The 24,047-nt window shown below is 46.4% G+C and overlaps 1 protein-coding gene and 1 long non-coding RNA gene across 9 annotated transcripts in view; one reads left to right on the top strand and one right to left on the bottom strand.

Moving 5' to 3' along the window:
* The window catches only part of LOC6587608 (serine/threonine-protein kinase Doa), a 40,023-nt gene extending 17,535 nt beyond the window's left edge, over positions 1 to 22,488 (bottom strand). For 2 of the 8 annotated variants that reach the window (XM_026994704.1, XM_026994707.1), the window contains exons 1-2: positions 15,597 to 17,284; positions 7,679 to 7,886 (exon numbers count right to left, since the gene is read on the bottom strand). In XM_026994704.1, coding sequence (XP_026850505.1) covers positions 7,679 to 7,886; positions 15,597 to 17,284 — 1,896 coding nt within the window. Of the gene's footprint in view, positions 1 to 491; positions 1,996 to 4,856; positions 5,151 to 7,678; positions 7,887 to 15,596; positions 17,579 to 20,825; positions 20,925 to 21,022; positions 21,142 to 22,068 lie in introns of those variants that run through there. The other 6 variants (XM_026994710.1, XM_026994703.1, XM_026994709.1 and 3 more) reach the window with 6 other exon arrangements.
* On the top strand, positions 19,301 to 20,674 carry LOC113567324. Its single transcript, XR_003409404.1, has 2 exons — positions 19,301 to 20,375; positions 20,477 to 20,674. It is a non-coding gene; the product is annotated as an uncharacterized LOC113567324 (long non-coding RNA).
* Positions 22,489 to 24,047: the final 1,559 nt, after the last annotated feature.

Here is a 24,047-nt window from a genome sequence, read left to right as displayed (position 1 = left end):
ACTCCTGGCGAATGGGCTTTGTCATTCCGTACGACTCAATCCATACTCTTATGGGATACCAGAGTTCTATCCCATGCTTTTGCGTGAATGACAATTAGCCATTCAGTTAACAAGCAATCATAGCGGAACCGGTTCGAAGCGGAAGAATCTGTTCTCGTATGAGATATTTTTACAGCGAATAAGCTCCTCGTCAAATAATATTAAATTAAGTGGTTCTTAGGGGAAGCCTAATCCTAATCTTAACGAATCTTTCCATCAACAACAACAAAGGTATATACCATTTCTGATCTTGTGTGTGTGTGTGTGCATGATTGTTTGAATAATCGAGAGAATAGCAACAATCGAGGTAAACTCTAATTGTAAATAGTTTTCAAACAGAACACAGAAAATAGGGGAGACACTAGACGGGAAACGGAACCACAGAGACACCGAACAGCACAGCACAGAGCAATCACGACGATCACGACGAGCACCATGAGGAGGATCGGCACCAACCTGCAGATACTGCTCCGGTATCTTACTGTTCTTCGGCACAATGATCTTTTTGATTATAATGATCTTGTCGCCCTGGATCTTCGTGATGGTTATGGGCACCCCCATCTGCGGACGCTGCGGCTTGGCGGGCACTGGCTGCTTCACGGTCCGTATCACCTGTGGCCCCGTAAGGATGCCACCGGGGCTGGGCTTTGCGGCCGGTGCGGGCTTGGGCATCGGCTTCTGGGCCGGTACATGCTCCTTGTGATCGCTGCGCACGATTGAGAAGTGATACAGTGGCTTGTCATCATCCAGGATGCTCTTCTGTGGCACAATTTTCTTTTCCACTTTGCGCAGGACTACGCCCAGCATGGGTGACTCCTTGGGTTTGATTGTAACGGAGCCACTGGGTGCGGTGACCCGTTTCAGATTCACACCCAGATTGGCCCCCACGGGCGGCGGTGTCTTTCTGCGAATCATCAACCTGGGTACCTCATGCACCTCCTCTTCGGGCTGTGGCTGTGCCACTGGCTGTGGATTGGTGTGAAGCGAGGGCTCGGGTGCCACCAGGGGCGAGGGGCCCGGAAAGAGTGCCGTCAGGCTGCTGCGACGGCTAGTCATCATGTTGGGTGCCGACACAGTCTTCGTGAGCGGAAACTTTGTTGATAAATTGGGTGCCACGAGCCTCTGAGGTGGTTCAGCCGCGGGCTCATTGGCCGCACTGGAGGTGCTGCCCCGACGGCTGGTCGCCTTGGACACCGAGGCACTGACACTGGTGGAGTCGATGCTGCTTCTGCTCGCCGAACTCTGGAGGCGGTCGGGGGCAGCACTGCGTTCGCGATTTCGCTCTTCTGGCGATATGGAGCGCTCTCTGTTGCGTGTGGAGCGGGCGTCGCGTGCCGCACGCTGCATGCGCAACAGCTCAATGGAGTCGGCCAGGTGAGAGGTGCTCTTCTCGGGGGAGGACTCCTTGGAGGTGGCCTGAGCCCCAGCATCGTCCAGGACGTTGGGCAGTGACGTGAGACGATCGCGTGGTGCGGGATTCGGAGCCAGCGACCCCTTGGCCGGGTCGGGCTCATCCTCTTCTTCTTCATCATCATCCTCCTCCTCCTGCTGCTGGTCTCTCTCCTCTTTTTCGCGCTGTCTGCGCTTCTCGCTCTCCATGACCCGCTGAAGCTGTGCCTGCACCTCAAGGGCGGCCCGTGCCCTGGCCTTGATTTCGGCCGCATGTGCCAACCGCAGCTGCTCCTCGGCAATGGCCCGTGCCTCTGTTTCCGCCTGGGCACGGGCCTGGGCCACAGCCTCGGCAGCGGCTGTGGCCCGAAGATTGGCCAAATCTGTGGCCGTCATCTGCTTGATGCTGAGACGTCGCTCCGTATCGAGGATCAGCTCGTTCTGAGACGTGAGATCCGGACAGCCGAGGGCGATCATTTCGCTTAGTTCGTTTGACATTCTTCTGCCTGGGGGGTGGCGCTTTCTTTGCTTGATTCTTGGTCCAGTGTGCTCTGGCGGTGGCTGCTTCTTCGGGTGTACAGCGAATCAATAAAAAAGATTGGGAATTCTTCTGTTACCTAATCTTGCACTGGCGGTCGGTCGGACTGTTTCCCACGGACTGCGTTGGATAGCGTTCGATCGACTACTTGGACGAGACTCGCGAGGCAGCTGGCGCTGGCCACAAAGGAAACCTGCGGCTGCTCGACAATCGAATCGAATCGAATCGAATCGGATTGAATCGGATCTCGTACGCTCAATGTCAATGCCTCATTGGCATTTTGGCAAACGCCTTTCGACTTGACTTATTAATTGATCCAATGATCGTCGGTGATCGACCAAAAGATCGCATCGCCGTGTTCCTGCGTCCCTCTTGGCGCCCCATATATACGTCTACATCCGATGTTACATCCGATTTATTTGTATATACGAATATAATAGCTCTTTCAGACAGAGAGTGAGAGAGACGTACAGTGAATCTTCTCTCTGTAGCTGAACACTGATCCTCGAGAATGCCCGAGAAACAACATACATGTCGGCTGCTCGACTAGAGTTTCGCTGAAAAGGATTCCACCTTTCAACTGATCTAGATCCTTCTAATAGAGCTTTCACTGTACATTTGTTTGGGGTATATATGTATATACATATATAGAGAGCATATATATATGTTTATATACCTTAAATTTACAAATCGTAAACAGCAATGAGCTCATTGATCGCAGCGCCGCCTTCACAGACTTCTCCGCCCTCCCTCTACACCTTGCCCTGCCCTACATATATCATCCATCTACATCATCGGAGATCCCTGGAGATCTTTGGCCGATCTCGAGACCTACTAATGTGCGATATCTCGCTGGGGTTCTGTGTTCTGTTTGAAAATCGGTTCGGTTTTTATTTTTAACAAATAGACGACGACGCACGTAAATTGGCGCAGCCGCCGGACCGGACCGGACCGGACCAAGACACAGTACGTGTGACGCTAGTGCTCCCCATGTGTACAGTGAAGCCTCTTTCAGAGGTGTGAATGATCTAATGATCTCTTTCTAATACCCAATTGCTGCCTCTATGATCTGTGATAATTGCAGTGTTGCAAATTGATTGCATTTTTCAATTAGTTTCAGCTTTTTCCCTCCTGATCTTTGGTGATCTTTTAGCGCTTCTCTCAGTCGTCTTTCACTGTACGATCGCATACACACACAAGATCCACACTACATATATTATGTATATGGGGGAAAAAAAACTAAGGGAAAAACATTTCCATCCCACTGTTGACTGTTTTTTTCCATCAAACGAGTACGAGTATGTCCGAAAGGTATGGTACGAGTATTATTGGGTACTGAATATTTTTCGCTATATAAATTTTGTTGTGGCACTAAATATAAATGCAAGCATTACAAAAATAGCAATAGAGACGAAATTATAGGAAAACCCGAACGGGGGAGAAGTGCGGAGGGAGGAACACAGAGGCGGCTCTGTGGCAGCAACAGCAGCACCATCAGCAAAGATCAACATGATCATGATGATGATGTTGTGGCAGGCAGGCAGGCAGGCATCAGACATCAGGCATCAGGCTGATGAATAATCCCCGCTGATCTGTGTGGCGCATACAGAGTATATGTATATAGAAACTATATGGTATATATATGTATATCGGGTATATGTGGCACACACTCATACACGTGTGTGCTCCATTTCGTGTGATTTTTCTCTTGTGCGTGTGTGTGTTTGTTAGTTTTGAGTTTTTGTTTTGATTTGCTTGGCCGCTGCTGCTCCTCCTCCTCCTCCTTCATCCATTTCTCATTTGTTGCTCTTCCTTCTGCATGCATTTCTCTCATTTGCTTGTGCCTCGTCAATCTCTATCTATCTATCTGTATCTGTATCTCTGCAGTTGCACTAGTCTGTATCTGTTTCCTCCCTGTGCAAAAAGTTTGTTGGAAAAGTTCAAAGTTCATTCGAAATCTATTGAATTCTGTGTGCACTCCTGGGGGTATGGATTTGGTTTCCCTTCCCTCACAATTATCACATTGGATTTGGTTTTTGCTTTTTTGTTAACACTTTTTTTTTGTTATTTTGTTTGATGTTGGTGCTGTTTTCAATTTTATTTTTAAAACACTTAAATTTTCTTAGTTTTTTTTGGGTATTATGTCACATTGTAGCCCTCAGAAGCCCAACAATTGTTTCAATTTGCGTTCTTTTTGTGCGTTTCTTGTTTGTTTGTACAAATCATTACAGGTATCATACATAGTATATATCTTTATATGTAGATCCAATCCCGAAACACACGGATAAACAAAGTTAGCGAAAGGCAGCGATAAAAAGAGAGAGAGAGAGAGATATATGTACATATATATGTATATATATATATACTTATATACAGATATTTAGTGAGGGAAGATCCGAACCCAGTACCGTTACACGTTTTGTTAGAAAAGATATGGCCAAAAGACGATCCGACAACCGACAACCGACAACCGACGATCCACGACGACCAGGCGGCGGCAACACGGACGACACTCTGCTGCCAACAAACGAAGATTTGAATCTGTTTCGGTTTTCTCAAATTTGAAAATTCTCAACCGACAAACCGAAAACCGAAAAAACACGCAGCGGAGAAAGAAAAAACTTTATTTATAATTTTCCAATGGCGGCGGCGCAGGGCAAGAAAGCAGAAAGAAGAAGAAAAAAAACTGCTTAGAAGAGAAGCTGCGCGCGCATCATCAGCTGTGTGGTGGCATGGACATGCGCAGTGGCAAGAGGCACAAAGAGAGACAGAGAACGATGCAGATAGGGGACACACACAACATGTATGCATGCAACACTCAACAAAGAGACACAGACTCGGGAGACGGCAGACGGGAGACAGCAGCAGCAGCAGCCTTTCCTTCACTCACGAGATAGTCGTCCGTGTGATCCACAAAGTACTCCTCGACTATCCAATTGTCGCCGGCATATCGATCGACGGGCATATCGCAGAGTGCCACCAGGTCAAAGTGATTACGCTGACGCTTGAGCATCAGGCAGCGGGTGATTGCCACACAATCTTCATCGTCGTCATACCCATTGTAGTACGCATCCTCGTCCTCGTCCTCGTCCTCGTTGAAGCCATTCTTCGCCTTCGTCGCCTTGACCGCATGGCGGATGATCTGCTGTTGTTCCAATTGTCGAAAGAACTGAATCTTGGCGAGTCGGAGGGGGGGTACGGGTGGAAATTCTATGCGCGTTACTCAGCAGCCCCACCCAATTGGCGGCGGAATGGGCAACTGACAAAAGCCGCCGAGGAGCAGAAGAGGCAGTACGAGCAGATCGGAACAGATCAGAACAGAACAGAACAACGAGTTAATGTCAAATGATCAATTGATCAACGAAAATATATAACTAGGACGGAGGCGGAGACGGAGACGAGTACGGAGACGGAGACGGATACTGAGACGGACGGCAGAGAAGTGTGCCGCCACAGTGAATGAAAACTATAAAGATTGTTTTGCTTAATTAAGCAAATTGCTGGATAGAATTAAACCTTGGATCGCACAAACAATTGCTGCAAAAATTTCATCATGTTGAAAGTATTTTTCCCAGACGGTAGTATCTTATCAGCTATGGGGAATATCTCTTATTCTTATAGTAACCATTTATGATATACTTTTAGTTGGTTTCTCAAGAGAACCACTTGAGAACTTGTAGAGCTATAGATAGATAGATATCGTATTGCGGTTTGGATGATTTCTATATGATTAGGAAGCTCTGTAGATATCTTTCTTGCTGGAATATGTTAAACATATTCTATGGATGATATACCATACATTTCCTGATCGCTGCAGTATACTGCCATTTCTCGTACAACATGTACTTGGATCTTGCTTAACTTAAACATATTCCATGGATTAGTACACCAATTTATCGAGTAATTGCTGATCTCTGAATTGCTCTACTCAGACTAATAGATCTTCTTGAACATCCCAGTAGGCCAAACGATCGGAAAATGGATCCGCAAACCATCGGAAAATGGATCATTCGTTTGGATAGTTTGTTAAACATTCATTTGCGAGCTTTTTTAGATAAAAGTATCCATGTTCTGGTCCACTGTGATACGATACATAAAATATTTAACCCTAGACACAATTTCCTCCTCGAATAGATTATTTTTTACAGGCAGCACACTACAAATTAAAGATCTTCTTGCTTAAACAAGTTCCAAGTGTCGTTATCAGGTCGCTCACACACTCACACTACTCATGATGGGTGGATGAATGGATGGACGATGATCTCAAGTGCAGTCCAACTGCATCCCAGTCATCCTACAAACACAGACTGCTGCTCCATTTGCATAGCCGCTGGGCATTGAGAGTGCAGCTACTGTAGCCGCCACACAAGAGCAAGAGCAAGAGCAAGAGCAAGAGCAAGTGGCAAATCTGATGACAAATTTAGCACACACACAGAATGCCGCATAGATAAGAAAGAGCCTCCGTTCGAGCGTCTCTGCCTCTGCGAGTGTTGCAATGGCGTCCGATCGTGATAGCAATCCGAAAAGCACTCGACATGTAATCGAGAATCGAGTGTCTATATGTACTCGCTTATAGTGTATTATTTCGTAAAGCAGGCAACATGTGAGGCAAGGCGAGCGATTAAGTTAGTCAACAGGCAGAGGCGGAGGCGATTGGCAAACAGTCGGAGGAGCGGGCACCGATCGATCGATCAATAACAAAATATACAGCACAGAGAACAGCGAACAGAGAGTATTACATTGTGGAAAAGAGCTTTCGGATTCAGGGCTGGCTTAGCTTACAAGATAATCACTGTCGTGATCCGCAAAGTACTCGACAACAATCCAGTCCTCGGTATACGGCAAATAACGCAGTGCGGAGCTGACGAACAGCAGATCACGGCAGTGATCGTTGCACGGCGGAGCCGGCAGCTCACGCATTTTGATATAACACGGTATCCGCGAGTTCTCAAAGTGATCGGCCACCTGCTGCGACTTTTCCAGATATCGTTTAAAGAACAGCATCGCGTATCGGGGGGAGAATCTTATGGTATAGCGGCGATTTATCAACTGATCAACGATCTATCATCGGGGATCGAGCAAAAACGTTTTGCCTTTTGGCAAAGAGAAGGCACACACAAGGGTAAACCCAGGCCAATGAAATGCATTGCGATAGATGGGTAGATCGCTGCGATAGAGGGGCATATACGTAATATCTGTAGGATAGAGGGGCACATATAGCGTATAGTGTATCTGTAGGATAGAGAAGTACATATAGTGTATCTGTAGGATACAGGGGCACATATAGGGTATCTGTAGGGACCATGTAGGGTATCTGTAGGATAGATTGGCACATATGGGGTATCTGTAGGATACAGGGGCACATGTTGTGTATCTGTAGGATAGAGAAGTACATATAGGGTATCTGTAGGATAGAGGAGAACATTTAGTGTATCTATAGGATACAGGAGCACATATAGGGTATCTCTAGGATACAGGGGCACATATAGTGTATCTGTAGGAGATTTTCTGTCAGTTGTCTTTTCGTTTAAACTTTATTTGTTCTTTTACCATTTCGTTTTGGTTTTGGTTTTTCTTTTCTTTAGTTTTTCTATGGTATTTGTATGTATATATTTGTATTTTTTGTTGCCCTGTGTCCCTACAATTTTCATTGTGTGTGTGGTGTGTGTGTGGGTGTGTGTGCCGTGTGATGATAAAATGAAAAGTTTTTACCTTAGCCAGAGACAACTGTCGATTGTTGCTGCGCCCGCTGTCGCGCTCATCCTTGGGCCGATCGCGATGCCGGCGACGGGAGCTCGAGTGCGAGGTCTCGTCCCTGTAGCGATATTTCTGATGCTGCCGCCGGCCCGTGGCGGGGGATTTGCGATGCGAACGCTTTGAGCGCTCCTTTCGCCGGCGGGAAGAGATGCTGTCATCGAAACTGCAAGAACGGAGAGAGGGAGATGCGGTTAATATGGAGTGCGATCCAAGAATTACTTAACACTTGATGTGCGCGCGACTGCGAGTGCGGATGAATGGCCGGCCGTCCTTGGGGCGACGCCCAAGCCGCCAAGCCGCCAAGCGACCAAGTCAGAGAATTAGGAGAATTGGACAACCGGCAGTCAGTCGTAGCCGTCTGTCGTCTACATGGAAAGCTACTTAGCAGTGCGCTAAGCCGCTCCACGCTCTACGCTCGCCTTGCCACAGCCGACGTCGCACTCCTCGCGATCGGATTCTTGGGCCCAGCTGTGAGACGTGTGTTGGCGAATAAGTTTTGCGTTACCAATCAAGTTAATCAACTTGGCCCGGATGGCTACCTGGCTCTGGCTCGCTGGCTGGCTGGCTGGCTGGCTGGCTATCTAGCGGCAGCCCACCTTTGGCTAAATGCCTTTGAGAGTACTTCATCTGGTCTGGGGAAATGACACAATCCACAAAGTACTGCTACCAGAAGGTGAACCCAGCAGCAGCCACGATCGAGGCCAGAAACTGTGTCAATAGCATCGGCAATAGGTAGCCAGAGCGCTGCTCTCATGATCATGTTCATGTTCATGTTACATCCACACCACACCCCCAGACACATCAGACACAACAAACAAAATCTCATGGTTCCAATCGAGATGCGGGTGGGTAGCAGCAGCAGCACCAGCAGCAGCCAGAGATCTTAGCTGGCTGATGAATCAGCTGATCGGAAGATAACTGACCTATGCAGTGGCTGTGCCGCCTCGGATATGCTCGATTCAACAACAAACAAGAAGTCTGAGACTAGAGCCCAGAGCCCAGAGCCATATGCTAATAAGGCAACTCTCATTGGAGCGATTACGAAAGTTTTTGTCGGTTTGCGATCGCCCACGTGGCCCCCAAAAAAAATCTATCTATCTATCTATCGGTTGGGTCTCTAAATTTGGGCACAAATTATGGTGGAAGCAGAACCGAACAGAGAGCGCACAGACCGGAGAGGGAGGAGCGGAGCGGAGTGGCGGAATGGCGGCAGCCGGCAGTGAAGCTGAAAGTGACTTTGACTACAAGTACGATCCGCGATCCACATACTCGTGCACACTGGCACTCAGACATGCACACTGATGCAGCTACAGATACAGATACAGCAGCAGCAGCAGCGGTCATACAAATAGGAGTGAAAATTGGGAATGATTGATCTACACTGTCTTACTACTTTCAAAAATGCATTCGATGTAACGATGGAGATATGTTCCTTCCTAAAAACTAAGCCTTTACTGTGCAAATTTGGCAAAAGAAACCATTTTTGAATCGGTTTGTAATAACTTAGCATTTCCCTTAGATAAATATTGATAGAATACCGATTCCCTCCGATTCCCGATTTTCCTTAGATAGAATACCGATAGATAATGACCATCAACATGTGCCGATCCTACCAAATAGGAGTGAAACCAGTATCTTTGCAGAATTGTAGAAGATATGGCCTTTTATTACGACATTAGAAAAAATTCTCATATAAAAGAAAATGGAAAAACAAAATACATGTCGTGCGCGTGACCAAGACTGATCGCTGTCCGACTCGATTCTCGAGCTGTTGTTGGAGTGCTCCTAAATTATAGTTAAAATTCGAAATATTTTGTACTGATTCTAAACGTGATATCCCTATTCTTTTGACCATAGCTGTGTGTACTGTGTCTGCCTACCAATTACTCGTACAACGCCATGACAAAAGCTCAAACGCCTGCGCACACTTCAAGAAATCAACTTGAACACACACGCAGATCGCAGCGGAGCGGAGTGGAGAGGAGGGACGAGTGTGCTGTTGGCTTGAAAGAGACTCTACACCAACCTCTATGGTACCTCTATGCTACCTCTATGGCTGTGCCTTTGGGCCAAAAATCCAAAAAGCAGCTGACAGATAAAGTGATCTTTGACTGGCGTCTGTCGAGAAGCCCCATATGGGGCTGCTGGCTTACGGTAGTTAATAAAAGGAATATCTCTATAGGAGCGCATGCGAGCCTGTTCTTTCAGCATTTTGATTAATGACACGCTGCGTGCAAATTAGAACAACTTTTATGGCCAACTATAATTGGATATTAATGATTCTGAATCCGATTTCGGTTTCGATTTTGGTCAGAGTGGAAAAGGGTGTTCACACTTGTGCGGGAAGTAGGAAGCGAATGGCAAATCAAGTTCATAATAGCCGCCCGATTTGGGTCGGATCATTTATAGACAGAGCCTGTGACTGTCTGTCGTAGAGATAATTGGCTCAATAAAATATTACACTCAAGGCAACCGAAGAAATCGAGGAAAGCCACGTTTGACCCAAAAGAACTTCCAGAAATAAAACCAAAGCAAACAGAAGGGTTATAAAAGGGCTTGCCGGGCGAGGAAAACTCCGATGTGAAATCGAAATAGATAAGATAAATATCCATGGAACATTTTCCACCATGTGGTTAATAGTTGTGTGGTTCTGGGTTGTTATGGAACACCGATTAACACGATGATCGGAAGGTGATTGCAGGAATTTGACTGTTTTATTGCTTTGAGTGGTAATAAGTTATGACGGTACCATGGGAAAGACGATAAGATATGGCCACAAAGTGGGAGGGACTCCAATAAGAGGTTCCCAGGGGTGATTGACACAAAGTTTGCTATACAAATCGAAGACTCAATGTGATCGCACCCATATTGGCGGAGCGTTTCATCACTCAAAGGACTGCCCTTGAGGGTTCTGCCAGATTACAGATTACAGATTACAGATATTGCCTTTGGCTCTAGCCTTGATTTTTGCGCAGGCCTAAAGATGATACAACATTTATATGGCCGGGCCTAGCCTTAATTCAGATTTTCTGCTGTTATCATGGCGCACATAATTTCCTATATTGCAACGAAGACCTTGACCGATTCTTGCAGCCAATTGCGGTTTTCTTTGTTTTCAAGCAACATTTCCCTTCTCGGAATTAATGCCAAATGCAATGCAATTAAACAAAAGACAAACATCATTCAATGTCTTGACCAACTTCCTTAATGGCTGGCAATTTGTACGAACACCTTTCCAACTTTTTTCCACGACAAGAAATACCATATATTATTTGCGCATGGAGATCGAGTAGGTGAGATAGGAACAAGAAAAAATTCCATTTAAACACCAGTACGAATGCCAGAAGAATACTATTAAAAAATACCATAAAAAAGGTAGTTAAAATTTGAGAAGACTACTATTATAAATGCCAGAAAAATTAATAAAAAATATCAGTAAAATCCCAGTGAATACTAGCATAATATCATAGAATAACAGAATAGAATATGTACTTAAAGAAATACGATTTAGAAGGAACGATGAAGCTCTGCTTTCAAATACCATTTGGGGACTGAGCAAATCAGAGACATGCACAGCAAATAGTATCTTATACGGGATGTGTGCTGTGTTATTGAATTATGAAATTAATCATTCAAAAACCAGTTTATTTGTTGCTGTTTTTTTTTTTTTTTTAGTATTTTTTGTCATGATTTACATAGAGCACACCGAACCGCAGCTGAGGCTGAGAGTGAGACACTTTAAACCCACCAGAGAGCTTGTGGCTGCTGCCTGCCTGCACTGCCGACAAACATTCAGCTGCGGGTGGGGCCAGGGGAGGGGATGGGGGGGGGTCTCCCTCTCCGATGCGACGGCTGTGCTTTTTGTGGTGCGGTGCTGTTTGCTGTTTGACCCTGAAATTGCCATAAATACATTAAGCAAAAGCGTAGCGCACATATGTGAAGTTCCCTCCCCCTCCCTCCTTCCTCGACCCTCCGCCATCGCTCGCCCTGTCCCTCTGTCCATGTTTTGCGCTTGTACAAATTAAACATTTAAAGCCCAAGTAAGTAAATGTACAAATGCCATAAAAAAGCGTTAACAATTGGATACCAATTTTCGCTACGATTGAAGTGAAGAAGTAATGCGTCACTTCGAAAATTAAACGAAGTCAAATAAAGCCCCGCCAGAGGTTGAATAGCCCCCGAAAAATGCTACAGAGTCATAAATAGTTCAAGGTTCAAGCCTTCGAGGGTTTATGAACCAGGCCGTATGACACACTGATACAAGAGCTCGATAATTTTCTATATTTGCGATGGATTGACAGTTCATCGAGTGAGTTATCCCCGAGATATTTCCCATTTCGGATCAACAAACTCAAAACACACACAAAGAGCGGCTGATCTTCCAAGGTCTGGTCATTGAACATGCCAAATACGTGTTACTAGCTCAGTAAATATTTGGTTTGTGATTGACAGATCATCGGAGGCGATTTCCTCGATGAATTTCCTCACAAATTTCTCTTTTTTTGATTAATAAAATACAAAACCGCGAGGTTTGTTCTTTAAATATTTATCTTTGAGATATTTCCTGTTTTTCCAGGTTTTTGGTTCTACACGATTCTTTGCTCCAGGAAAGCGACAAGCTCGCCTACACGTCATGCAGCAGTGCCCCTCGGCTCAGCCTGGATCCATACTGAATTTTTATACGTAATTTATCCCTTAATAAAACCTAAATTCCCCACAGATCCCATTAGAAAGAATCGCATGATTCTGTGGCTTCTTTAAGATCTATCATTTATCTTTTCTCCAGAAGACGGGTCTTCCCTGATTTATCGAACTCGTATAACCAACTTTATACGCGATTCTTCGTCTTTGTTCGATTCTGTTTAGCCGCTCATTGATTAGGCGACAGAGGTCAGTACTATAAATACTTATACATACGCATATTTCTGGTGTTCAACTGAAACATAATGAGAAACCGGAATTTTCGGCTTCGATCCGATTCGAGAACAGGTATACGGAGGAGGGGGGAGCGTAAGTGGTCTTTGGGGCATGCGAATGATTGTCGCGCGCTCCTTAACTGACAAAAGAAATGCCGTTACGTTACAAATATTGTTATAAGTTTTTATGAACAAAAAGAATGAGTAAGTGGCCAAGTATGTTAACAGCCCAACGGCCCGGCCCAAACACAGCTGTGGATTATGCAAATCCATTTGGGTGGCACTTGTCAGTGGCAGTGGCAGTGGCAGTAGCAGGAGATCATTGGGTTGATGTTGGCCAATTGCAAGGTCATTGATTGCCACACACAGAAAACAGACAACAGGCAACAGGCAAACAGAGAGATGAGCACTGCAAATAAAGCAGATGATACCTTTGTTCGAGACAGAGAGACGGGAGAGGCACCACTCCTACAAGGAGGAGGAGCCATCCAATGGACGGACAGAGGAAGCGACTTTCCACACAGAGAGCTGACGGTCATGTCAGGTTCAAGTAATGCCTGATGTCTCAAATGCTTGACTCAAAGTCGCTTTGGATCCGTCACTCAACGAGAGAGATCGGGGAGATCGGGGTTCGCCGGATCGGGGCTCGCGGTTCAATGAACGTAATGTAATGTTACCCCGAGAGTGAGAGAGAGAGCTACTCCTCCTCCTCCGGTCTGTGTGCCGGCCATTACTGTTAACGAAAACAAACAACAGTTAAAGCGAACGACAGGCCAAAAATTAAATATGCCAGAGCCCCCCCCCAGCCGCTGTAGATCCCTCTAAGCCCCTCTTAAATACAAAAAAGGAAGCGTTGAGAAATTTTTCGCTTCGATTTAAATCAAGTCTAGAAGCTCTGCTCTCCGCCTCCCTCCGTCTCTCCTGAAGTGATTTACCCGAGAGTCGTTTCGGGGGTTTTGGGGGTGTACGGGTTTCGTTATGCCGAGTAGTCAATCACCTTTCGGGCTCTGACTGTTTATAGGAAGTCAATAAAATGCATTAAAATCATTTCGTATAAACATTAAACAGCCAACCCAGACTGCTCTGCTGTTGCATCCATTATTTACCTTTGTTTTTGCTTTTTTTTGTCGATTTATTTATGGTTTTCATTGGGTCTGTCTGCTGCTGGCTGTCGGAAACTGCTCGAGAATGCTGCTGATTGCTGAATGTAAGCTCAAGATCTAAGCTTTATGGCCGGGCGCTTTTCTGACGGCGGTAGCAGCATCGATTATGATCGTATATGGGTCTGCGGCGACAGGTCCGGTTTTAGATCGTGATAAACGTCAGATAAATGAACTCGAGAGCTCCAACAAAATACAAAAAAAATGCAAACAAAAAACGCGACAAATTCAAAGCCAAAAGACATTATCGGCTTAACAGAATTCATTCTGCGTGGCCGCTCCCATGAGCGGACAGGGCCTATAACAGTCCCATTTACAGAGAGAAAGAGAGAGAGACAGCTGCTGACATTATTGCAAAAGGGAAACAAAAGAAGAGCTACTGAGGAATGTCCCCAAAGGATATTGGCAATTAAAAGATGCACAACATACTAAATACAACAGGAGTAAACCAGAAAACCCATGAAGACACAGTCCGATGACACGAATTTTAAAATGCCCTTCAATTTGGACGATTGCCCAGTCCTGACGTTGGGAGTAGCGGCATAATTCTACGCGGTACTTAGGTTATCTATATGCAATCTTATGCAATCCTGTGCTCCGTCCACCTAATGACAATGCGAGAATAAACCTATTCATTTATTACTATGGCGACTACATAATATAGTGATCCGATCCTTCTTATTCTCCCTTTTAGGCTTTTCCGAATAGAAACATATGGACGGATGGATGCTGATATATTGTATAGAGAATAAGCAGGATCGGATCGCTATGTATTTACTGTATGTTTTAATTTACAGACTAACTTCCATATAGCACATCACAGGGAGAATGCATTATAAGGAAAATTCGTAAATTAATTTCTGCAGAGTTCTATAAACAAATTCGTTATATAGAAAAGTTCGTTGTACGGAAGTTCGTAATAGAGAAGTACGGCTGTACTTGGATTTTTTTTATTCCCGCTCCCGAATCTCGGGCGCGCACTGATGCCTCCATTTTGTTTTTGCATTCTCGGGACCGAGACTCGGTCGGTAGTTCTCGAAGGGTAAATCTAATAGGAGTAGGGGTTCTAGGAGATCCCTACTTCTGTGCATTACAAACGTCTAGCTAATTTTATAATACTCTACCTCTTCAAGGGTATACGAATTAGTGCAGGAAATCTAGTTTCAAGTTTCAGAACTTGTTTTTAAATAACATAAACTCAAATTTATAACAAATCTTAATATCACAATGATTTTAGATTAGATCGGATGTCGGAAAAAGTGTTAATTGTTCGCCGAGCATTAAGTTTAGTTCACTCAAGCGAAAAACTAGCACTCAGACCTCAGGGAGGGATACCTAGAAAGTTCTTTTAAATTGAGGCCAAAACTCTTGGGGCATAAAGCCTAAGTCAACAAATGGAGTATGCCCTGTAGATCGCTGCTAAAAGCTCTCGAAGCAGCAGCAACAGCAGTTGCACAACCCGGCGCTTGAGTTGCCTAATGAGTCGTCGTCGTCGACGTCCGACTATTTGGACAGAACCGCACACAGAGACCGCTCATAAGTAGGGGCGGTGTGCTTGACCAAATTTGGGAGAGAGATCTTGAACCGAATCATAGCGGCACAGCGCCAACAAATACAAAAAACAAAACAAGATTCAATTGGAGAGGCGATGGAGGGGATCGGACTTTTAAATGAAGTGCGGACAGAACGCTTAGTCAGCGGCTGGAGAGAGAAGAGGAGTGGACGTGGACGTGGACCACTCAAGGTCTAGGCTCCAGTTTCCGCATGCCGTACACTGAATGCTGAAGAGACACTCACTTATACTCACACGTCGTGGACCCCAAGTGCTCGGACCGACGCCGTTGCTGTTGCTGTGGTTGCTGCTTGTTGGGGCATGTGTTTCTGTGATTGTTGTTGTTTCCATCCGATACTCCCGATGATGGCAACAGCACGCGGTCGGGATAGAGCGGCTTGGGGGCCCACGAGGCAGCTGCCACATAGATGTCCGTCCTGGGGGTGGAGGGCGTCGTCTCGGGCTCGGGAGTGCCCGCCGCATAGCTATAGTAACCATCCTCGGGCTCGTCCACCACCGAGAGGCGATGCTTCGATTGGGAGACGCTCTGGTGGTCGTCGCTGTAGAGATACTCGTGCATGGAGCGGGCGTACTTGCTGCTCTTGCGCCTCTGCTGGGCGGGAGTCAGCTGGCAGCTGCTGCCGCTGTGCTCGGGGGATGCCCGGATCCAGGAGCTGGCTGGGACATACTGCCGCTGCTGGCGGCTCTGAACGAGCTTGGAGAAGTCCACGTAGAGCGACTCATCGGTGGCAGGCTTGCGCTGGAACTCGTCGGCGTGAATGTCCTCCACATCCTCGTCGCCGTAGTCCTCGTCATCGTCGTGCGGTGTGGTGGCGGCGCCCACAGAGCTGTAGAAACTATAGTTGCTGGAGGACTGCGAGTAGGAGCGATTGCGGTTGCTGCCATAGAACTCCTCCTCGAAGGGCAGGCCCTGGGGGAACTTGTTCGAGAAGGCCTTCTTCAGTCGCGGCGAGTCGTGGGAGTCGCTGGAGCCGGTCGAGGAGCTGCCGCCGCCGCCAGCTCCGTTGCTGGTGGCGGTGCACCCATTGCGCTGCTTGAAACTCAGCTTGGGCGTGGCCGGCAGCTGCCTACGCTGTGCCAAAGGAGTGGCTACGACTCCTCCTCCTCCTGTGAGATCATTGGTGGTTTGCCTGCTACGCCCGGCCACAGTCGGTGGCTGCGGTGCCGGATAGTTCTTGCTGGAACGCTGCGTGAGTCGCGCCCCTGGGCAGTTCTCCTTGGCGGACTTGCCCGCCGTCTGGTGGGTGCGCTTCTGGCTCGTGGGTGTCCCCATCTGGCTGGGAACGGCTGCTGCTGACTGATACTGTTTTCTGGCAGTGCTGGGCGTGGGTCCAGGTCGTGGCGGCTGCTGCTGGGCGCTGCTCGGTGGTGCCGGCGCCCTTGCCTTGCCATGCCGCAAGGCGGCCGAGGACGAAGAGCAGGTGGTTTCAATGCGACGAATGAGCTTCGGTGTCAGCGGCTTAAAGCTGCTGCTGCTGTTCACTCCTAGTCTTTGCTGGTGGGGATTGGGGTTGTGGGACTCCTGCTGCACTTTGTGGCGGTTGTTGCTGTTGCCGCTGCTGCTGCAGTAGCTGCTGCGCCACGGCTGCTGGCGCACGAAGCTGCCACCACCGCTTGGCGCGACTGTTGCTGTGGCCGGCGCTGCCTGCTGGTGAATCGAGGATGACGAGGACGAGGATGAGGCTGCTGTGTTCTTGCTTCGATGTCCACCTGGAGCTGCGGCGCCTGGCGTTGATTTCACCATCACCCGTGTGCTGATGTTGGCTCCATTGCTGCTCAGTGGCTGGGTGGTTCCGGATCCTGCCACTTGGCCATTGTTGGGGCTATTGTTGTTGCTGCAACTGCCTCGCGGCACTCGAAAGGAGCTGTATGGCCGAAAGCCATTGCCATATTGCTGTCCAACGATGGGCATTTTGTTAGCTTACTTATTTGCTTTTCTAAGTTGTTATTTGTTTCGTTCGCTGCTCGGGTTAATTATTCGTAATTTCAGTTGATCTTTCCACAGTCCGGTGTGGGGATGGGCGTTGAAATTTAAACTGCTTTGAAGGCATTTACTTTAAACGCGTGCGCTTTGTGGATCGTTTCTCTTTATCTTAATCTCTTGCGGCTGCTATATCTTTATCGTTATCATTTGCTTGGCATTTCCGCGGCGTTCAGCTGCTTTTATTAATTGAGTTGAGATTGTGGTTTAGATCTAATTCCGAATGCTGTGCACACACTCCGACTCGGACAGTCGACTGCCGCCTGTCCCGAACATACTACAGAGACAGACCCCAGAGACCCGACGATCCCGCGGCCCGTGCCTCGCCTTGTTCGCTGTTGCTGTTGTAATTAGCGCCCCTACCCTACAGCCCCCTCATCGGTGCGGCCTCCTTTGGGGGCGAGACTCTGGGCTGCATTTGTGCGACTTCTTCTTGGCCGCATTTCATTTGTGTTGGCTCAGCAGTAAGCGGAGGGCCAACAATTGAATTAGCTGCTGCTCGAAAAAAGCCCTGAACCTTGGCAGCGATTTTCCCCCGCACACAAATCCAATTGGCAAGTTCATTGATAAGACCCCCAGACCGGAATCCGCATCCCCAAAAGCCCCTTGCCGAACCAGTTAATGCTTTATGCAATGCCAGCCTGGCCAGCAGCGCCAGCAGAAATACGTTAGTAGAAAGTGTCTGCAGCAGCGCAAAGACCCGACCAGCCAGCAGCCAGCAGCTCACCGAACTGGCCAACAGGTCCTCCTCCTCCTTCCTCTGCTTCGTCTCCTGCTCCGACCAGTTTTCACAATTTTTACTTTTTTAACCTGATTCAAAAAGGAAACACAAGTCTTCGTCTGCCCCAGCAGACGCTGAAGCCTTGTGGATACCCTCTTGGAGAACGGTCTCCACCAATATAATGGAATGTATTATTCTTTACGTTTCCTCTTTTTAAGCTACCTTCCCTTCTTTTGTGAAAGGCAAACATCTGTTCCAAACCGAAATACACCTTCTCTCTTCAAGGGTGCAAAAACAGTTGGAAGCCAATGTTGGATCAAACCCAAACAACTTGTTGCGCAGAGGCTGAGTCAAACTGCGACGCGTCGAGACCCCCACGAGCCACGGGCCATGAGTAATGACATCTATCGGAAATGCGTGCAAAATCCCTTGCACAATAAAACAACACAATCAACACGTCCGGTCCCAACTGCAAGTACGCTCCAACCCCCCACCCCACCCCACCCTGCCGTACTCGCCTCTCCGATAAGACGGTAGGCGTCTTGCGGCGGCGTCATAGTTGCTGCGATATCTTATCGGACCTTAATTAACCCAGAAGTAGCCCGAGTTGTTCCCCAAAATGTGTGCACAGCATTGGGGCCCACTAAATTAAAAATTCCACGGATGGAAACACTGTCATTTTGGGCCAGGATGCACAAATCACACGCGGTTCGCTGGCTTCGGCTCCCCACTCAATATGCAGTGCACACACACAAAACACTTGACAGCTGCATTTGTTAAAGATTATGAACAATATTTTAGCCGTTTCTTGGTGGCTTGAGGCTTTACTTTTTATATATTTTTCTATAAAACACTTTTTTGTTTAGGTTGCACGGCGGCGGCGACGACCGAAGAAGGCAGCAGCAGCACCTCCATTCATTCGCTTGCAAGTTGTCGGTTCGGACTGATTTCGTTCGGGATGTGTTCGCAGCGAACAAGTGTCGGTTGGGGCAACGGTTGGGGCTCGGGTCTCGCTGCTCGACTTCGCTGCTCACACGCACACAGGCACACAGGCACACAGGCACACACACACAACACAGCACACCGCACACATTTCCAGTTTACAGTTGATCGATCGAGCATGCTGTGACGCTGAATTCGCCCCAACAGAGTCGTTTCGCCTTCGCCGCAGTCCGATGCGTGATACGAAATTTCTTTTTGTAACAATTTACATAAAAACTGATTGAAATCGAGAATTAATCAAAGACAATCAAATGCGAAAAGCGGAAGAACATTTCAGACTATTTCCAAATTGACAGATTCGGTTGTGATTTTCATATTTGGACTGAAGATACAACATTTTTGGGGGGAACTTCCGCGTTGCAGCAGGCGGCGGGCGGCGGGCGGCGGGCGGCAGGCGCATGAATAATGAGTAAACAGAGACCAGACTTTGGCAATTAATCTGCCGACAACCGATCTCTATCTCCCTCTCACTCCTTGGTTCAAGAACACTTATTAAGCGTGTTTTATTGCTAAATTCAAATTCAATTCAAAGGTTAATAAACAATGTCGAATGGCGCACATGAAAAACGTCATTTTATCGCACAAAGAAAGCGCCTGCTAGTGGCAGATAAATGAGACAACTCCTCGGGCGGGGGAGGAGAGACTCTTGACGCTGGATGCTGCTCTTTATCTGTGAGTGCCCCTCGTTGTGGTAATTCCTAAAAAGGCCACGCCAAGTGCATTAAACAATAATCAATGCGACAACTTCGTTGCGCCTCCCTTCGTCCCGTCCGTCTTTCTGCGCGTTGTTTTGAGTAATATGCAAATACTCTTTAAATACGCAGGCGCATAAATTAAAGCAAGGAAATGCCACAGCAATGGACAGGCACAGACAGCCACCTCCCCCCCCCCCAGGATCGGTGCCACCAAGCCCGCCTCCGAAGGGGGTCAAACGCACAAAGAAATCGCTGAATCTGAATCTGACTTAATTTACAGTAAGCCGACTCGAGAGGATGACTCTCCCATCACACTTGGCCTCCAGCACCAGCCCGACTCTGTCCAGGAACCAGCGAAAATTTCACTTGCCTTTTATGGCCAAATGTTAATTTGTCTTTCGGGCCATGACTGCTGCTGCTTGGCCATTAAATACACGACTGCCTACAAGCCATTCAAAAGAAAGCGAGTCCAAGGAGTCCCCGCCGCCATCAACCAACAACAGCTGCGTGGGCAGGACACTCTGACTGGATGGTCGCTGCCACTGCCACTGACACTCTGGACATAACCATGGACTGATGACTGCTTGGAAATACCCGTGGATCGGTAAGAAGAACCTGTTCGACCGCCTTTAAACTAATCATTTCCAGGAAACACTTTTCCCATTCATATTTTGTGTGAAACAATTTCATGCCGCTATTTTTTAGGGGAAGTGAAGAGATGATTTACTGGCAAGAAATTAAGAAACTAGACCTCCACAAAAACGGAAGAACACCTAAAATACAGTCTCAAGAAAGTGAGACAATCTAAGATTGTCATATGTAGAAAATGCACAGAACACATGAGCACATTTTGGCAAACAGAGACCAAAACAGAGATCAATGTCAATACAAGCCTACACGGAATGTGCAATTTATGGGAATACACAAGGTTCTAGGGGAAAAGCGCGAGCATGTTCCTCAAAACGTTGGTGGAAATCCCTTTTCAAAAGAAAAACTAATATTTAGTCTACTTTAAGGTCAAACATCACAAAAATCAAGCAAAATAGAAACTTACGTGGGCTCCTTGGGTATGGGGATAGCGTTCTTTGCATCTAGCTCGTGCCTCCTTCGCTTGGCCGCGGACCTGGTGTGATGTGTCTTGGTAATGCGGGGCCTATTTATAAAATGTGAAATAATAATAATTGAAATTTGCCAATGATATACTACATGCACACAACCCAACTCAAGAGAGAGAGATAGAATAGAACTTACGGCGACGGTACTTCTGGCATGGGTGGCGAATGGTCGGCAGTGTCGAGTCGTCTCCGCTTGTCTCGTGTGCCGGCCGAGGAGCGATCCCTTGAATGGTGGCGTCTCCGTGTTCTGGGCATCTTTAAAATCGAGATTCGAATCGCATATAAGTATATGAATTGTCTATGACAAAGTAAAAAGTGTTTGGCAGTTGCCTGCCTCCGTCTCCGCCTCCCCCCATCGACGCTCCGTGCAAAGGTGAGTAGAGTGGGAAATACAGCTGGCACGCCATGTACATGCACATATACCCCTTCACACAACACACACACCTACATATATTAATTGCAATGCTGTTCGTGTGGGGAAATCAGCCCACAATGCACACCTTTTTAGGGGGGGTGGGGATGGGAGGCATTGCAAGCATTTTGGAGAAACTTCAACTAAACGGAGGAACTACCTTTCAACTCTGGCTATTTGTTTTAGCACGCGGAGACAATCTTAAAAAGCCAGAAAAGCAGCGCGAAATTGATTTTTGTTGTATTGTCTTTGACCCAGCAGCGCGTCTTTTTCGTCTCCAATTTACGCAGCTGCTTGTGGAAGCGTGTGTTGGCCAATATTGTTTGGCCACGGCCGGAATTTGCAACTCTACCCTCGGGGGGTTGCTTTACTATTTGGTGCACCTCAATAGCCACCGATCACTGGGCTAATTGCAATCCTTTCTACGCAAATTGTGTCTTTTTTCAATAATTCACGTCACTTCGTTATTAAATTCACCACGTCTGAGGCCAAGAGCTGCCATGTTGGTTTAGCGATTGCAGCAGTGTTGCCAAATCTATTCTAAAACTGCAGCAGTGTTGCCAAATCTATTCTAAAACTGAAACGAGTTGGCAGCTCTGCTGCGCGCGTGTTGGTGCAAATCAGCCGTTCACACGCTCGTGTGTTTGTGTGTGCGTGTCTGTGCCATGGATATCGGGTGCAGGTAGAGGCGGCGCCGGAGACAACAGCTCTTTTCCACCAGTTATCATGAATGGTTAGGCTTACTTTGAGTTGATTTTCCACTATCTTACCTCTTCCTCTTTCTGTTGATCGAACTGCGTTGTACCTGCTGGCTTTGGTGGGGGCGCTGGCAGCGCTAGATATGGCGATCTGGGCGAATACAGGCGTTTCCACAATCCTTTCAAGACTTGGGATAGCGATTGCCAGGATAAATTTACTGGCTGTACGATGCTCGAGTACATGAGTTATCCCTTTAAATGAATGCGGCACAGGTGATGATAGCATTGGTCCGTCTGCCGCGGTATTTCTATATTTGCCCTCGGGCTTGGTTAGTTTTTGGCGCTCTTTTGTGCCCGACTATTCTGGCCGACACGGATTAAACCTATTGCACATTAGCTTTTCGCTGACGGCCCTCATCTCGAATGCTTTTCTGGCCATGATGTTCGTTCATTTAATGCACTGAAATTGATACGCTCGCTAAATTACAGCAAAACAAGCATTTTCCCGGAGCTGACGAACTCAAGTTATATTCAGGCAGGCTCCGTTTTTCATTTACTTTTGCGGATTTTCGTTTCGTTTCGTTTTAAGGTGTTCCATTTTTCACATATTTTTTTTATCGATATGTTACATTTTGAAGTCCGAATTAAATTGGGCGGGAAACAGCTGTGCTCACCCAGATTTTCTGTTGGGCGCATGTTACAAGCACAGTCTGAGCTGTTACATGCACATTTGTGCTGTTATACGCAAAAATTTATTAATTGCCAACGTTCCGATAACCAAATCGGAATGCGTCAGCTGCTTACACCAAAACGAAATTTGTTGTTGCTGTGGCCAATTTTTTCCGAGTCAAATTTTAGGTTGGGTTAAAATAAAATTATTTATAAAGAAAGCACAAGTTAAATTACCCTGATATAGGTATCAAGTTTATGTTAATGCATCAATAAGTCATCTATTTTTTTCCTTTTGCAATTAAGGTTCGTTTTGTTGTATAAAAAGCCGTTTACTTTTCATTTCGTCAACGAAAATGTTTTCGTTTTGAAAACGAAGAAATCTTGCGGAATGGGAAAAAGAGAGCCCCAATTTATGTGATTTCAAAAGTAAATCGGAAAACTTTTGTGAATGTGAAAAACGGAGCCTGGCTGATTATTCATATTCCCCATTTTCTTTGTTCCGTCGAATATTACCAGCTATATAGAACATTTAGCCATGCCCACATAATTATATCCGATTAATTAAACTATTCTCAACTTGGCTGGCTTATTTAAAACACTTGCTTTTATTGCATTTTGCGTAAGAAGAGGTTTTAGTGAAATAAGTCAAACAAAAAACAAGTAGCGAAATAGGTCAATCAAAACAAACGAAAAAGGAAATTCGTTCATATTGCTCAATTTTGATATTCCATTGAATAATGCTGACTTATTAAATCTTTTAGCAATTCCCACATAATTTTCTCACATTGATGAATAAATTTTCTACAAGATTGAATAGTTTTTAATCCTTGCTTTTATTGTATTTACTGTAAAAAAAGGTTTAAACGAAAAAGTCTAACAGAAAAAGAGTCACTATGTTGCGTGAAAGCCGTAGTATAGGCCTTTGTATACCCTATTTTGTTAATTTTATATGAAGATGAAACGTGATTTATAAAGAACTTTTCTCAAATTGATATGTCTTAGACATATTCATGTGTATTATTAGTATCTTGTGTATATTTATGTCGATCCTGATACCTACTGAGCCTTGGAAGACAAACGTATTCACAATTCTATAACATCCATTTCCCCCAGGGTATGTGTGCTTGGAATTAGCAACATTTGTGCATGGAATGCGCAACATTTGTGTATGGAATGGGACTCATTGTTGCAATAGCGAAACTGCGGCGAATCGGGTATTGCCTATATTTCAAGCAATATAGATTTGCCCACTTAGCTTTATCCCATAGATCAATGTATTTTCTACAAGATTGCTTCTTTAAATTACCTTTTGACCAAAAAACGGTTTTCAAGTAAATGTTGCCGCAACTTTTGTGTATGGAATGAGACTCATTGTTGCC

The sequence above is a fragment of the Drosophila persimilis genome, unplaced genomic scaffold (genome assembly GCF_003286085.1).
Source record: "Drosophila persimilis strain 14011-0111.01,24,50 unplaced genomic scaffold, DperRS2 tig00000000-arrow-pilon, whole genome shotgun sequence".
In the NCBI taxonomy this organism is placed as follows: Eukaryota; Metazoa; Arthropoda; class Insecta; order Diptera; family Drosophilidae; genus Drosophila; species Drosophila persimilis.
The sequence above is the reverse complement of the archived record's forward strand: the minus strand, read 5'-3'. Positions and strand labels throughout refer to the sequence as shown.